Consider the following 17,864-nt stretch of genomic DNA (forward strand, 5'->3'; position numbering starts at 1 on the left):
ATATTTTATTTGGTCTATAAAAGCGAATGCAATTATAATCTTTTTGTCTTCATTCAGATTTTGGGACAGCAGATTAATGACTTTACCCTTCCCGACGTAAACCTTATTGGGGAGCATTCTGATGCAGCAGAGCTTGGAAGGATGCTTCAACTCATTTTAGGCTGTGCTGTGAATTGTGAACAGAAGCAAGGTAATTTATTTGAAGTTAATCTAGGAAAGTAATATATAATATGTCTTATATATAAAGCACCAGTATAAATAATAATGTCTTTCTAATGCTTCCCATTTTTTGTAGTTTGCTAGTAATTTGTTGCAACCTTAAGTGAATTTTGCAAATTAGAATACATTTCATTGTGGTATTTTTTCCCTTTCTACAAGACCACATAATTCTTTGAGTAGATTATTTCATTCCTACGGTGCTGCTAGGGATAAAACTCAGGGCCTTGTGCTTGCTTAGCATTCACTCTACCATGGATCTAAACCCTTAGCCCAAGCATAATGTTTGTAATGCATTTTAACCACACCCAGGTTTGATAAAAAGGTACCATTGATTGGACAAGGTCTGCCTGTTAGTTTGCAACAAATGAACGGAAATGTACCCCAGTTCATTGGGTATTCAGATCTATTTTCCCAGCATACATCTATTGTAGATGCCATAGGTGATTTTAAAAAATGTATTCTGAAACATTTACAGGTTTGTCTTTATAGTGGGGAAAGAAGAGGAAACATTTATCATTATATATAAACTCTAAATAAAATAGATTTGTAATTAGATTTCCTACCCCTAAATCTGATAGCTGCTCTTCCATAAGAACCCACTTCCTCAGTTAAATTTTAAATATTACCTTTAACTATCTTTGAAAGGAGGTGATTGTATTACATATCAAGATTTTTTATTCCACTTACAAATAATTACAAAACTTTTAGAAATACAATGTTTTTTCTTTTCTCCCTCCCCGCTGCCCTTCCCCCTCCCCCTTCCTCTCTCTTCCTCTTTTACTGGGGATTGTTCTTCCCAGAACTTTACATATCCTTGGCTTCTTTTATTTTGAGATAGGATCTCATTTTCTAGGCTGACCTTGAACTTGTGATAGCTCCTCTTGCTTCAGCCTCCTGAGTACGTGAGACTGTAGGTGTGCACCACAGCACCTAGAAGGATATTTAATATTGATGTATTCTCAAAAGCTTTAAAATTAAAGGACTTTTGAAAATTTCACCAAGATGAACAAAGACTTTTAAAATAAATCAGTGATTTTCCTGTGCTATCTCAGTGCTAGAAAGATCTTACTAACCATGTAAATCTGAATTATCTTTTGTTTTCCCTTGTTTCTTTTGTGTTATGATCTAAAATATCCAAGTTTGTTTCCAGAACTATATTGATTCAATGTAATATATCATTATTATTATTGTGTAAATACTGGCTGATTTACTGATTCAGTTTGTGAAATTGTAGTTCACGAAGGAATTGTGTACTTGATTTTCCTGGCATGGAATGCATTGCGTAGTCAACTGTCAAGGCGCAGTTCCACTCTCACAAGTGTGGAGGGCATGGGGCAAGTTATTCAATCTCTGTGTTTTAGTTTCTCAGCAAAAATAACATTTAGTGCCTACCTCATAAGGTTATTCTGGGGACTAAATGAGATACTGATATACAATTCCTTACATAATAGTGATTCAAACTGATTTATGTGGAAACATAATTATTTATAGATAGTATCTTAAATCATTGATTTTAGTTCAGTTTTCTGTTGTGTGTCTTGTGGACTTTTAAAATGTCAGTTTTTATAGTTATCTAGTAATTCATCTATGAATTTGTGGAATGTAAGTTAGTAAAATCAGCAGTTTAGACTTAGAGAAGGCTATTCTTAAATAGTGTAGACACTTTGTTAGAAAAATATGGTACTTTATTCTTTTCTTTTTACTGTTTTGTTTTTGTTTGTTTGGTTGGTTCTAGGGGTTGAACCCAAAACCTTTGCACTGAGCTGCATCCCCACCCTTTTATTTTTCTTTTGCGGTGGGTTTGACTAAGTCACCAGGCAAGGCTGAGCTCAAAAGTTTCCATCTTTCTGCATCAGCCTTCCAGAGTGCTGGAAAAAAATACAGTACTTTTATGTATATAGCAAATCCAAGGCAACAGATTTGTATTTCACTGAAGTTACTTGAAGACTAGCTTAGATACGTAGATAATGTAATTACATCTGCTTAAAATTTTTTCCAAAGTGCTCATCTATTTTGTGTGTGTGTGTGTGTGTGTGTGTGTGTGTGTGTGTGTGTGTGTGTATGTGTGTTGCTGGGTATTGAACCCAGGGCCTTATCATGGAGCTACATTCCTGGCCGTTTTTTTTAACATTGGCTGGGCTTGAATTTGTGATCTTCCTACGTCAGGTTTCATTTAATCTTAGGTAGCTTTTCTGTTCCCTCCACTGACTGGTACTCTCATTTGGATGGAGATCACTTGTTTTCTAAAAAATACTGTTCAAGTTTATTACACACTATTTTTCTTTAAATGTATTTTTCCCTTTTCTTTGGTTTATTTTATAAATATTTATTGAACTGATACATTAGAGTCTAAGGCAGCATAGTGGTAGAAAACATGCACAATACCTACCCTGGTGAAAATTGAGTGGAGGGAAAAGGCATTAAGTAATAACACAAATAAATACATAACCAGGGTAATGGTAAGTGCTCTGAGGTTGTCTCACTTTCTCGTCTCTGAGACATAAGACACAGCACATATAACTTAGAGGAGGAAAGGCTTATATTGGCTTCTAGTTTGTAAACATTTCAGTTCCTAGTCAGTCTGCTGGCTCCAAGGCAGGGTGGCATGGAAGAGGGACATGGCTGAGGAGAGACAGCTTATGGCAGGGCAGCAGGAAATGGAGAGAAGGATCAAGGGAGGAGGGAAGTAGACTCTTCCAGGCCGTACCCTGGGTGGCCCATGTCCTTCAACCAGGCTTCACCTCCCACGTCACGTTTAGCTGTAGGTTTATCTGTGGACTAATCTGCTGATGAGTATCATGCCCCAGAGAATCAGTCACCTCCCAGAAGCCTCAACTAGGAGTGCATGAGGCTTTGAGGGGAATATCTAGATACAAAGCATAGCAGGAGGAAATGTGTAGTGGGGAATAGTCAAGACTTATGGTGCAGGGAGTTATTTAAGCAAAGCTGTGGATGACAGTGGGTTCAGAGTAACATAAGTAGTAGTAGAACTGGATATAAGAAAGACCAAGATTACTTCTGAGGGACCTAAAAACCCCAAAGAACTCTAACTGGAGTATAACGAGGAAAGGATAAAGAGAAATAAATGAAGCAGAATGGATAGATAAGGGCTATTCTAAGTGATGACAACACAGTACACTATTTTACCACTACTTACACTGAGGAAGACTAATCTTTTCTTTTTTTTTTCTTTGAGTCCAAAGGATTTTTTTCCCTTTTTTTTCCACACACCTGATAATACTCAGTAGATTTTCATTATTTGTTCTTTGTACTTCTCTGGTGTTCTGGTAATAAGTTTAAGAAATCAACACTTTTCTTGAAGTCATTACTAGTTATATTGGTCTTTGGTTCAGAATTCTTTTTAAACAATGTATCTGTCTCTTTAGCCCCATTCCTTCTAAATTTTATCATGCCTTGCTCATATAGAAGATTTTAGTTTACATATTCATTTAGTTTAGCTCAATAATTACAGAATTTTCTATATTCATGATCTTTGTATCTGAAATATCTAACAAGTTTTTTGTCAAAGATTAGAAATACATAAGGAGATTTAGGAATGGTAAATCTCAAAGAAGATGCTTTCATTTTAAGATGAATGAGAAATTAATTATAGTTCATTGATATTAGATAATGGCTTCTTATGTATTATGTTAGGAAATGCATCAAGTTCTGGGATTCTACTTAATATATGGAGGTACTTGGAGAACTGTAGCTATTAAGCATTGGCTAACCTTATTTATTACAGAATAGGACCGAGAAAAGACAAAGATGTTACCTATATCTGTATTCTTATGGAAAGAAGATGGTCATATATTTATTGAAGTTCTCACATAGATCAACCTAGATTCAGTTTTCCCCTTGCAATTGTATAAATGATGAAATGTCTTTTAGTAGGATTTTAACATCTTAGTTTTCCAGTTTTAGGATCTTCTTTACTCTCAGGAATACAACAGAGAGCTAAAAATCAAGTTGAGTTTCATTAATTGTGAGGAATAAGCCGTCATTGTGTTTGCATGGTATATAATAAAAGGCCCACTAAAGTGGCTGTGCCATTTACTACCTAACTTTGGACAGGATGCTTAACCAATTTCCTTGTCTGCAAAATAAGCATGCAGAAATCTCATCATCATGAGGAATAAATGCAATTGTGCCTGTGTATTTGCCTTGTAATACCTAGAATACTATACAAATAAAAAGGCTCTGTGTTTAGATGTTTCCAGTTGGACGTGAAGAGCAGCTGCTGAAAACTTTGACTAATGGTACCTTTACGTGGGTTGACTGCTAATCGGTGGAAATAAAATGGTGGTAAATTTGAAAAAGCAAAGATTATTAGTAGAAGATACTCTGATAATATTTCGTTTCTTTATTTTTTTGGTACCACAAATCGAACTCAGGACTTCATGCTTGCCAGGCAGGCGCTGTGCCACTGAGCTATATCCCTGGTAATATTTAGTTTCTGTCTACCTTCTGGCTGGTACTATACCAGTCACTAACAATAAAAAATACTGTTTACAGGTTAAGAAGCCAGCATTCATAAATATATGACGTGCCAAGATTTCTAACTTGTGAAAGGCTAGGAAGGGAAATCACGTTTCTTTCGAATTTAAATTTAAGGGTGTTTGTACTACACCATTCTGTAAATTTTGGCAGCTCTGATTCAGAGTAAACTCCCTTACACAGAATACCTCTTTCTTCAACATTACCTCAAATATGCACCTAGTAATCATAAATTAGTGTATATTGCACTTTAGAGATTTGTGGATTTTTTTATTTAAAAAATTGCACATTAGTGTACTTGTCATCATCATTTTATCATTTAGCACTTTACGGTGTTCGCGGGGAAGGGCCTTGACGTGGCAACACCGCTTCTTGACTAACGCTTCCCCTCTCACACCTACTAACTTCATGACCTTCTTACTTATGGTTACTATCTTCACTTCCAGTGGGCTATCATTAGCTTTCCCTTCCCATCATCGGTACTCTGTGCTTCCCTTGCATCTGCATAGTCTTTTGTTCTGAAGGCTGCTCAGTCATCCTCACTGTGGTAGTTTCTGTGTCTGATGCCTTTGAACAGAGTATCTAAAAGCATAACCTTGCTGTATTCCACCACTCATACTGTGATTGTCATTAAGAAAGCAAAACAAAAAAATTTACCTCATACTAAAAGAATTTCTTATTGGCCAAATAGCAGTCAAGTTAGGATGTATTTTCACTGTTGCTCTAAGAACAATGCCTGAGATTTAGTGTGTTGTTTATATTTGTTTGTGTAACCAAACATTTGGTTAGGTATAAGTATCCTTCTGACAATATTTCCTTTCATAACACGTTTTTGATAAGCTCAAAGCTTTGGCCTTAACAACCAGAATATCACAATGTCAAAATTTGATTATTTTGGCATCCCACATACTACGTGTCTTACCAAGAGATTACTTTGATAGTTTCACAGTATGACCCCTTTATATACTACTTTAAAGAATCAGGAGGTAATATGTGTGTATATGATGCATGTGTGTACGTGTATGCGTGTGTTTTAGATCTGAAGAACAGATGAGTCTGAAACTTCTTTACCTTTTAAAATATTTATTACTAAAACATACTTGTTATATTTGTTAGACTCTTCCTGTCATTCTGATTTTTTTTTTTTTAATGCTTCATACAGCTTTTGTTATCTGTTGTTGGATTTGAAGGAAAAGAATTGTTCCAAATAAAAATAAAATTAACTACTGACAGCTAGGAGGTATTTTTCTCAGCGGCGGTGAGGATGGTGGTGCCTTAACATATTAGAGGTATGGGGCTTTATTTTAAAGCTCAGGATTATATAATTTTTATTTAACTATAGTATTCTGTCTTAAGTTCACTTAATCTTTGTCCTAAACGGGTTTCTACTCCATAAAGATTTTTTCTCTAGTAGAAAACATACAAATTGTACACAAATCAGTGTTTTAATGTCCCATAGAATAAATCACAGAGTTTAGGGTTTTTTGTTTGTTTTTTCTACATAGGAAGGCTAGTGGGAAAGATAATGTTTGGATATTAGATGAAGTGGGATAGAGGCTCTCCCATCAGGCCTTTGCTTTACTGTTGCATTGATTGACATTAATGGATGATCATGCTATGCTGCCCTCCTGATTTCACCTGCAACCTCACCTGGATATGGAATGGGAAAAATATCTTCAAGAAAGATAAATACTGTAATTTTCAGCCTTTGCTTTATTTTGGCACATACATGAAGCATATCAACCTCACAAGGGATCCTTCAGAAGAGTCAAAATACAGGAAGGGAGTATAGCTCAGCGGTAAGAGTGCTTGCCCGGCTCGAGAGGCCCCAGTTTAATCCCCAGCACCACCAAAAAAAGAATTTGTGAAGTGTTAACTTTTACCCCCTTTGACTGTCTTTAACCTTGACAGTGACATTCCAGATTGTTCTTGTTTGCAGAGTACATCCAAGCCATTATGATGATGGAGGAATCTGTTCAACATGTTGTCATGACAGCCATTCAAGAGGTATGTTTTACATTTTGTGAAAAATTAGAAGAGCAAACACGAAGATGAGTTTAAATAGAAGTAGGAATTTAAGAAAGCAGTCTTCCCACTCATGTTTAGAGACCCTTTTTCTTTTCCCTTTCTCTTCTCTCTCCTCTCTTATCTCTCCCCACCTCCCCTTGAGTGAACTCAGGCCCTCTTGTGTGCTAAGCATGCTCTCTCTACCAGGTGAGCTTCACCCGCAGCCCAAGAACTTTTTCTTTTACATTTATAGTAGAGCTTACTTTATTTATATAAAGCTGTTTATTTATGTAAAGCTATGTAAAGCTATTTATAAAAATCATAGTTATTTGAAAGTCTCATTTTATTTAAAAATAAAACATTTACTTTGCAAGTGTAGATACAGCTATTCCTAATTTTTCAAGTGCTAGGAATAGTAGACTAATTCCCAAAACTAATAATTAATACCTCCCTTAAACCAACAGCCTGCCTCATATTTAACTGTTGGTTTCCTGATAGCAAAAAATGAGTCTTCAACTCCAACCATACCTAAAGTAGTGTCTAGTTTAATATTTCAAATATAAAACCTGAAAATACAAATAGAATACAGAATAATAGCTGGTCAGTCTCAGGACATTAAACCATTTTTAGTCATAAAAGCGATGAAGGAAACCAAAATTATATACAGTGCGTGAATATGCACTAGCAGAGAAAAATAAAAGAGGCAAACTTGAAAATGCCAAATGCAAATAAATTTTTGATTTTTGACAATCTTTTTACAGCGACTCTGACACTTAACACTCGGAGTTGTGCCATACTTCATACATTAAAGGTACAGTGCTCACAACTGCTTTCTCTTCCGAAAGTAGCTCCAAATTCAGGATTCCCCAGATGCCCGCACATCTGACCAGCTGGCTTCAAGTGCAAGAGTTGCCCGTACCCCCTTAAGTTCTGTAATTCACTGTAATGAGTGTAAACTCAGAAATAATAGTGATTTTATTATGGCAGATGGAAACAAATACAATTAAATGTGTTTTTTAATTTCAAGTTTTCATTAAGTCAAAAAGTACTGGGCTTTGAAAGGTGCCCAGATGCAAAGTTTCTATTGTCGCCTCCCAGTGGATTCAGGACCCCCTTGGTAAATAATCCTGCAAGAATATGCAGTGTCTTGGCAGCCAGAGAAGCTAGCTTTGTTATCCAGAGTCTTCATTGGGGTTTGATTGACCTCTTGGGTATATGATTGAAATGATGTTCCAGCCTCCTTCTTCCCTAGAAGTCAGGCTCATGTCAAGTGGCTCATTTCATCACTGGTCTATCCTGACATGGCCACCCCCCGCTTAGAGTTATTTTCTCAGTGCATGTAAATAACAAAAGACACTCCTCTCACTAGGAAAATTCCAAAGACTTATAGACAACCTCTTAACAGGGACACAAGCTGGCCAAGTTCTTTATTACATAGGACCTTTGAAAAGTTGATCAAGCTGAGGATGTCATGAGACAAATTCCTAATTCTTTACAAGGCTAAGTCAAGAGGGTTGCTTGAGCCCAGGAGTTTGAAACATAGTAAGATCTTGTCTCAAAAAACTAAAACTAAAAAGTTGATGAGTTTGTCAGTCAGAACTGATGGTCACTGTATAAATTGTTGAATCTTTTTTTAAATGTATCTTTTTATATCATATGTGATTCAGTTTGGCCACGACCGTTAAGATACCACAAAACACATAAACAGTGTGATCCTATTTCTATTAAAAATTAAGATGAATGCAAAAGCAGTTGCCCAAGTAGGAACTTTTCTCCAAATGGCTAAATATTTTTACTCTTTTTTGTTTGATTAGTTGGTTGGTTTTTTGTTTTAATTTTTTGCGTGTGGTGCTGGTGAGCGAACCTAGAGCTTTGTGTATGCTAGTCAAGCACACTGTCACTGAGCATAGACAGCTTCTTTTTCTATATTTTCTAATAGATGTATCTATAACAGGGAATAATTTTCAATTTAAAATCTGTGACTAGCTGATTTTCATCTTAGATTGCATCCCAAAGAATTACAGAGTGCAGATCAAGATTGAGCATAACAATGTTTATTAAACTATTTTATATTAACAGAAATGTAAAAGCAGTATATGTACTTTAGTAAACTAGTATTTAACTTTGGATACCTTCAGCAAATAGAATATAGCTGATTATTTAATGGCAGGGAAAAAATTAAAATGTCAAATGAAACAAGATATAAAATTAAGCTGCAGTAGGCGTGAATGTTTACATTTGTTTTGAACAACTGCTTTCAGATCTTTTGGGTCAATGTAAATGATCCTCAACTTACTACCATGGTTCAACTTCAGGCTTTTACTTTAGCAGCTGCATCATTTTACAGTTCCACTGTCAGTGAGCTGAGCATTGTAGTTTCTTCACATCTTTGCCAACTCTTGTTGTTGTCCATCTTTTACGATAATAGCCAGCCTAGTGGGTTTGAAATTGTATCTTACTGTTTTTTTGAGTTTTATTTCCATAGTGGATAATGATGTTTTTTCATGTGTTTGTTGAGCATTTCTGTAGTATCATTTTGGAGAAGTGTCTGTTCTGGTAAATGATAGTCTTGTATCTACTTGAATGTTAACAGGAAAAAGCCATAGAAAGAGAAAGGTAGAGGTTGAGATATAAAATGAGAGGACTGAATGGAACAGAGTCTGAGAATCTGGAAAAGTCTGAATGGAGATCAGAAGTGGCCAGATGAGCCTTGGGTGGGAAGAAGACCTCATGTGTGTACCACGGCAGGAGTGGAGAAGGAAAGGATGGGCGATAGTGGAGTTAATCTTACAGGTTGGGGTATAGGAGACTGGGGAAACGTCTCAATGGAAGCAAGATTGCCTCATGAAGTCCTGGGGAGTGAAATGGGGTTTGCCAGGTGTGGTGGCACACACCGGTAATACCAGCATTTGGGAGACTGAGGCAGGAGGATCACAGTGAGTTTCAGGGCCAGCCTGGACTACATAATGAGACCCTGTCTCAAAGAAATACAGACAAAAGATATTATAATAATTATAATAATAGTAAAACTTTTTAAAATAAATGAGATTTGAGAAGAAGAAAGACTGAGGGAGATGAAGATGGTGTGGACTGGGGAAGCACAGCTGTGATTTGCCAGCAGCTTTGAACCTCTGGAGACTGGACATATTTGTTAGCAGCAGCATGAGTTTTTGTGGGCGTTCTCAGGTTTTTTACTCTCTCAGTATTTACTAAAAATATATGGCTGAAAGAGATTCATAGTTGGATTGATCTGGAATTGAGGTTTTGCTTGTGAGAAGTAATGAGGTAGGAGGAAAGTTGAGAATACATAGGAAAATTACTGAAGCAATAGGCTATGAAATCTAGGGTGGAGAAGGTTAACTGATTAAACAAATGACTATGGTCTTCTATAAAATAGGGAGGGGAGAGTCCCAAAAATAAGATGAAGTTAGTAGAATAATTGTAAGTAGACTTTAGCTAGGAGAAGCAGTGGTACTTACCATAGAGTTGAAGCAAAGTGAATGAAAGAATGGGTTGTAGCTGGGAACAGGGAAAGCAAAGAGGGACAGCGCCTAGGAGCTCAGGGAATGAAATGGGAACAGGTTCATCGGTAGAACCCAGTGGGAGACCTGCAGTGAAAGGAGCTTATCCAGAGTGGGACGCTTAGGTTTTTACTGAGTGATAGTTGCTGAGTTATAAAGACCAAAAATGTAACAAAGTGAAAAGGAGAAACACCGGAAGAAAGTATTTCTACTTTCTTGTCCTTCCTACCTCTGAATTAGATGCATTCTCACTGAATGTTATAGCCTTTTCAAACCATAATAGGTTTGCTGAATTATCTGTCTTGCTTGAACTCTGCTGTACCCATCATTGGCACAGGTAGCTAATTCTTAAATATTTTGAAATTATAAAAGAGATCTATTTCTAGATGGCATAAGATTTTTTCATATTTTTTCCTGAAATTTTCTTTACAGTGGGTACTGAACGTTTTTTTAATTGGGAGAAAACTTTGAAAAAATATATTAACATTCTTTAAGGGATGAACATTGAAGCTAGTGTTTTTTACTCATCCCAGGACTTCATTCCCCCCCAGTTGTAGTGAGGGATTTCCTACCCTTCTTATCACATTGAGTTAGAGCGGTGTTCCTCAAATTAGAGCATGTACCAAAGTCACCTGGATGACTTCCTGGACATAGCCAGGCCTAACCACAGATGTTCTGAATCAGTAAACCTGGGCTGGGCGCAAGAGTTTGTATTTTTGATGAGTCGTCCGGCAGTGCTGCTGCTGTTGGTGTGGGAATCTCATGCTGAGAACCACTGATACATAGTAAAGGCACTCCTCAGGCAGAGTAGGCACTTCAGTTCTGTGAAGAGCAGGGTAAAGGCTAAAATCACATTTTGGATTGTCCTTCCACCCTTTGTTCTTCAGATAGAAAGAACATCAGAAAGAAACCATAGAAGATTAGGGCCACTGGAGTCTGCTCCAGCCTTGGTCATTCTCAGAATTCTGTTTTTCAACCTCTCTCAGACCCTTTGGATCTTCCCTTTGCAGTCCAATGGTGAGAGAGGCAAAGATGTAGGAGGTGTTTGTGTACATCCACACCGTCGTCATTAATCATTAGCCAGATAATTTTGACTAATATTGATAGTGCCCATGTTCATTAGTTAGAAATAAGTACTTAATACTGTTATTTTTACTGTAAAGTTACTTTTAAAAATACCCAGCCACATTTTTAATTTCATTGTTTGTCTTTCCCGTAATAAGTTTTACTTAATTCTTAATGGCTGGGGCTTACAATGAAAATGAGCACCAGAAATCAGACCTCTAATTTTATTATATATGTATGTGTGTATGTTTGAGATCAAAACGCAGGACCTTCACACTGAGCTGTATCCCCACCTCTTTATTTTGTGACAGGATCTTGTCGTTGAGTTGCTGAATTGAACACAAACTGATTCTCCTGCATCGGCCTTCCATAGTTGTGGGTTTACAGGTGTGGGCCACCATGCCCAGCCAGACTTCTAAATTTTTTTTAATTAATTAAGTTTATTGATACATTTTAGGTACACATAATGATCACATTCATCATAGGGAATTTGTGCCTGTACATGATATAGCTTGATTCTTTTTTTTCTTCATTCCTGTACCCTTCCTTCAACCCCTCTTCCTCTGCTTATTTACAAAAGCTTTATTTCTATTTTCTCCTCTTCTCATTTTCTTTTCTTTTTCTTTCCTTCCTTGCCGCCTCTCTCTTCCCTAGTTCCCCTTCCCATTTGAACATTTTCTTCCTGTTTTGCAATATCTATTACACATTTTTAGACCTCTAATTTTAAATGAAAGCATTATCTTGGAGTGACAAAAAGGTCCAGATTCAGAAGCATTAATTACAGGAAAATACTACATTTATTTTTGTATTTTCATCTTAACTTTTGTGTTTCAGTGGTGGCTGTGATTTTTGTATGTTATGTAGGGTGTCTTTTTTCCTTCGCATTTATAATTTATATTTTAATTTCAGCTAATGAGTAAAGAGTCTCCTGTCTCTTCTGGAAATGATGCATACGTTGATTTGGATCACCAGGTATTTAATTTTACATTGTTTTTAAATGCTCAAGGAAAGGACTTGTTTTTTAAAGGAATTCTGTAATGTCTTTCTATAATTTTAATGGCAAAGTTATTTTGTAGTTTTAAATGTCACTTCTTAATAAAATATGGTTATACTGTTTTTATGTTCAAGCTATTCTGTGAGATCTCTTTCAATGCATGAATAGAAATCTTTGTATTCTTTGTCTTTTGTCATTTTTTCCTTATGACTCCTAAATGTTCTGTATAAAAGTCTTTGTGTGTAATGTCAGCCTAAAGTTGAAATTTATCTTTCTCCTGCTGTGCAGTATTTGGTTTTAAAAAGTGTTACTTTGATTGCTTTTTTTTCCATGTTTACAGAGTTTTGGTAACCTGAAAAGACAAAATTTTATTTCAGTCATTTTGGTTCATAGTTTGCTAACTTAAGATTTATAATAATAGACACAATTTGGAAATGCTTGATTTATATTGAGAAACAGAATAGTAGCAATCTTTATTTTAAACTGGGATTATGCAGATTAGCTTAAACATTTAATATGTTTAGTATGACAAAAAAAAATTTGTGTTGAAAAAATTTGTGTTCTAGCTATTTATGTTAGCATTTGAAACCCCTGCTCTTCTGTGACATCTTTTACCAAGATAAATTTCTCATTTATTAAAAGAATCAGCAAGCCAGGTGTGGTGGTACACAGCTATAATCTCAGCACTCAGGAGCCTGAGGCAGGAGGATCGCTGCGAGTTTGAGGCCAGCCTGGGCTACATAGTGAGTTCAAAGCCAGGCTCAAAAAACCAAAAAACAAAAACAAAAAAACCAATATTACCAAGAACTAAGTAGCCCAGATAGATGATGATGTCATATTAAGAAGACTTAATATGAGAAAAGAATGAATTCAAAAGACAGAAATGATAAGACTGAAGGCTAAAAGAAATTCAAAGTTAAACTGGATGTGGTAGTACAAACTTGTAATAACAGCGCTCAGGAGGCTAAAGCAGGAGGATCACCACAAATTGGAGGCCATTCTGGGCTACATAGTGAGTTAAGGCCCCCTAGGACTCTGTAGCAAGACCTTGCTTCAAAACAAACAAAGAGAAAAAAGAAGAAATTCAAAGTTACAAGTACCTTCTTTTAAGTCTTACAGAAGAAGTCTTGATTTTCCCTTTTACTGCCCCCCAAATAATCTAAGAGGGAAATGTTTTAATTCTGTGTTGGAGCAACATGTGTAATTATTTGTAATTATTAAGTGTCTCCATTTCATCAGTTGAAGAAAACTACCGAGGAACTAAATGAAGCTTTATCAGCAAAGGAAGAAATTGCTCAAAGATGCCATGAGTTGGATATGCAGGTGAGAGGTCTGTTCTGTATACCATCATAAGTATCACCAAATGTAGATGCACTGCCTTATATAGAGTGTGTGATGTAGTTTTTTTGTAAACTAAAAAAAAAAAAACAACTGGTTTTCTAGTTAAAAATTGTTAATTTCTGTTCTTTTTGGCAATCTATTAAGTTTACAGTGAATTGAAATGTTACAAACCTATAATGGAAAAAGAAACAGGAGAGAGATCAGAATTTACCTGTATCTGTAGTAGAAATACTCTTCACAGTGGCTATTTCAAGTTACTCGTGGTTTAATCTCTGACTTACGTGATTTTGAATATTTAACAGCTTGGGTATAGGTAGCTGTAGCACACAGTCTTCGTCAACCTCTCAAAACCCAAAAGGCAATAGAAAAGTAGTAAATGGCTAAAAGGAGCAAAGACTGCTGTAGTCAGAGCAACCCCAGAGGGAGTGGGGAGCTGCTGTGGCAGAAACCTGGATGCGCAGAAGGCTAGCATAAGCCCTGCCTGGAGTAGGTTCCAGTTCACGGCCACATGCTGCATGTGACCCTGGACATCTAGGAGTGTGGCCCATAGAACTCACTAGGATTGTGTTCTTTTCACAATTAATGCGATTTTTGTCAATATTTTTCATGACGTGGTTGGTGCTCAAACATGATCTGTGTAGATGACAATAGACCATTATAGTGAGAGCACAGTGTAGCACCGCCTGTTGTTCCTGACGTGCAGTCCTTGGAATCAAGACTTGTGTGTACCCAGTGTTTCGCATACTTGTGTGACTTGACAAGAACAATACATCAATTACTGATAATAGTATTTCCACTTACCTATACCTGTGTGTTGATGTGAAGACAGGCATCTACTGTTTTCAGGCAGACATGTTTTAACATTAAGTGGGGGCTCGTGTTGTTTCATAAAGTAAGCTAATAAGTTAAAATAGCTTTGTTACTCATATAGACTATATTATGTATTTTATATGTGGCCCAAGATAATTTGTTTTCCTTCAGTGAAACCCAAGCAAGCCAAAATTTTGGACACCCATGGACTGGAGTTGCATAGTTGTTGTCAGCTGTGTCTTGCAATAAATGTAGATCTACAGCCAGGTTCCGAGTCATACATTTCTTATCTAAACAATGAAAGTGTAGAGAGTTTAGAGTAACTGTTAGTATTATGAGGTAAGGTGGTTTTTAGTTTGTCCTTTCTGGGTCCCTAATCTAAATAAAGGCTAGCTTCTTGTGGGTAGACCATTAAGGAAAGAGCCTCCAGTTACTTTTTGCTGTTGCCAATCCTTAAATATAATGAAAAATTGCATTTAAAAAGGGAAAAGACCAAAATAAACAGAAAACTAACCCTACAGGAAATAAAGAAATTTGGGGAAGTTATAGAGTTTTTCTTTTCAATGTATTTAATAGCCTTAATGAAGATACTGCATCTATAAAATAAGGACAAGATGCTATTTTCCTAAGGCTGCTATTGTAGTTTTAAAAAAAATCAGGCCAAAAAACACTTTGTCAGTTGAAAGTAAAATTGTCAAAAACTCAGTTGAATAATTTAAGATGAGGAAATCTCATAAAACAAAAATAAATAAGATTCTGCACCTGGAGTTTACTTCACAACAAAGAGAACTTGGAAGGAATGGAGGGAGGTACCCATGAGACATGGTTAGCCCTGCACTGGTTGTTGCTGATGAGTACTACCTGGCGCACACATTCACAGGGCCCACATCCTCCACTGGGAGGCTTTCACTCCACAAGGCACAGGACTTGCTTATTGCCGTGGACGCACATAAAGGAAGTATAATCACAGCGCACTTGCCGAGTTATATACGAAATAATAAGTACATAGTTAAAATGTAAATGCTGCTGTTTACTTTTCAGGTTTCAGAGTTTATATAAATGTTAAGAAATACAAGTTTATTATTTTTATAAGTATTATTTTTGATAATGTAAAGTTACACACTAAAGTGGTCAAGCTACATCTTCCCATCTGATTATGTAGTTTTGTAGTATTTGCCACAGATACTTTTCTCAAAGCCAAAATTTACTGGTTTGTGTTTTATACCAGAAGTTTGCCAGTCCCTGGTCTAGACAAGTTGCAAGATCAGTGCTAGTGTTGCAGGGAGCTTATGGAAAGAAAAGAGGTAGCCCCATGACATCCTTTCATGGGCAGTAAGTCATAGTAACAAGGCCAAAATAAAGGCATCTGTACTGTAATGGTGTGTACCTTATTGGTTTCCAATGTTTGGACTTGCCCTATAGAGAAGCATTACTATTAAATAAAGATACGTAGTTCTTGGACAGAGAACATGTATCTAGAATATATAAAGAACTAAAAATAACTAGACCCCCCCCCCATTAAAGACCCAATCAAGAAATGATCAGTGAAATGAATAGGTGCTTCTCAGAAGAAGTATAAATGGGCAATAAATATATGAAAAAATGTTCACCATCTCTGGCCATTAGAGAAATGCATATTAAAATAACACTGAGATTCCATCTCCAGAAAGAATGGCCACTATCAGGAAATTAAATAATAACAAATGCTGTTGCTCTTTGGAGAAAAAAGATCCCTCTCCATTGTTGATGGCAGTGTAAACTAGAACAATCACTATGGAACTTGTATGGAGATTTCTCAGAAAACAAAAACTAGAAATTTCATTCAACCCAGCTATTCTCCTTCTCTAAAGAGTTAAAGAGAACATATTGTAGTGATCCATATCCATGTTTATAGCATCATAATTCATAGTAGCTAAGTCTTGGGTAAGGCATATATGTCCATAAACAGATGATTGGCTAAAGAAAATGTATTTATACGTAATGGAATACTCCTGTGCCATAAAAAAGGTAAACTTGAATCATTTATAGGAAAATGGGTATATCTTGAAACTGTAATGTTAAGTGAAATAAATATGATATAAGCATAAATATATGATTTATCTTAAATGAGAAACCCGAAATATAAATAAAGCAGAAAATAAATGATAGTAGGAAATAGGGAGATAGATCTGTTGCAACAGGGAAGGAGACCAAGAGATGGGGACAATGAAAAAAATAATGTGTGTGTACATGTGCCAGCTCCCCACAGTGAGTGTAATCATAGAGGTGCAGATGACAGAGGCTGAGAAATAAAACAGGACAGGAGAGATGAGGGAAGGGAAGAGTTGCTGAATCCTCATCTCAAGGAATGGTCAAGAACTGTTCTCTGGTACAGCAAACATTACATGGCTGGCTTCTCCTTGTGAACCAGTCTCAGCTCAAAGTCAGCTGATCTGTCATAAAATATTTATTGGGTGCTTATATGCCCTGTGTACCACAGTAGATCTTTCCAGGAGGACTTCTGTGGTTGGTCAGTCTTCTGTTTTAATCCTCTGCATAGCATTTTTTCTTCTAGTTTTGCATGTATTAATTTTCTGGCTTTGTAAGACTTGTATGTGTATGTTTGTTTATTATGTTCGTTTTGAATATGTAACACATAGGAGTAAGGATTCTGTGCTTTGTTCATCCTGCCATCCCTTGTACCTAGCAAAGGGCTGCAGTGTTCCGCCTATGTCAGGCACACAGTGCATACCTGAGTGAGGGAAAGCATGGACGGTGTGTGGGTGGTTGAGCAAAGTGAACCAGTAGGTAGTTGAGGTACAAATCATGGTGGAACTGTATTTGTGATAGGGAGGAAGGCTCAGCTTGCTATAATCTAACATGTCAGAAGACAGCCCCTAGGTAATGTCTAAGGTTGATAAATCTAGAAACAGCAGTATATAACATATCTAGAGATACAAAGTAACTGTGATGCTTAATCTTTGTTATCAACATGGTTGCCTTCAGAGACTGGTAAAGCATATAGAAATGTCTGTCTGGTGGGTCATGGGAGCATGGCCTTGGGGACAATATCCTGTCCCTGGCCCCTTCCTCTTTGTTGCTGTTCTCCTGTGCTCTGCTTTCGGGCCACCACGAAGTGGGTAGCATCACTCCACCAGTGTGTTTCTGCCTTGAGCCAGTTTACCTGAGGGAACTGAAACTGAGCCACATGGAACCTCTCCTCCTTCAAGTTGCAGATATTTTATCCGAGAAATGGGAGAGCTAACCAATACAAAACCCAAAAGCAGTCACATTGGGAATAATTGAAAACAATCTCTGAGGAGCAGGAAAACTCAGTAAGACATTGTTGCTTTCCATTATAAGCCCCTTAGCTTGCTTGATTGTTTTCATAAATCATGTTTATGTGTTTTTAGAGTTAGTCTCCTTTTTGT

General features: G+C 36.6%; 1 protein-coding gene across 2 annotated transcripts in view; it reads left to right on the forward strand.

The window, feature by feature from the left end:
* Window positions 1-17,864, forward strand: part of Hook3 (hook microtubule-tethering protein 3) — a gene marked incomplete at its 5' end in the record, with an annotated part of 100,512 nt that overhangs the window by 24,486 nt on the left and 58,162 nt on the right. For both annotated transcript variants that reach the window (XM_005397072.2, XM_005397073.2), the window contains 4 exon segments: window positions 58-190; window positions 6,656-6,723; window positions 12,219-12,281; window positions 13,543-13,626. In XM_005397072.2, the coding sequence (XP_005397129.1) occupies window positions 58-190; window positions 6,656-6,723; window positions 12,219-12,281; window positions 13,543-13,626 (348 nt within the window).

This window comes from Chinchilla lanigera, unplaced genomic scaffold (assembly GCF_000276665.1).
Source record: "Chinchilla lanigera isolate Chin_1 unplaced genomic scaffold, ChiLan1.0 scaffold00056, whole genome shotgun sequence".
In the NCBI taxonomy this organism is placed as follows: Eukaryota; Metazoa; Chordata; class Mammalia; order Rodentia; family Chinchillidae; genus Chinchilla; species Chinchilla lanigera.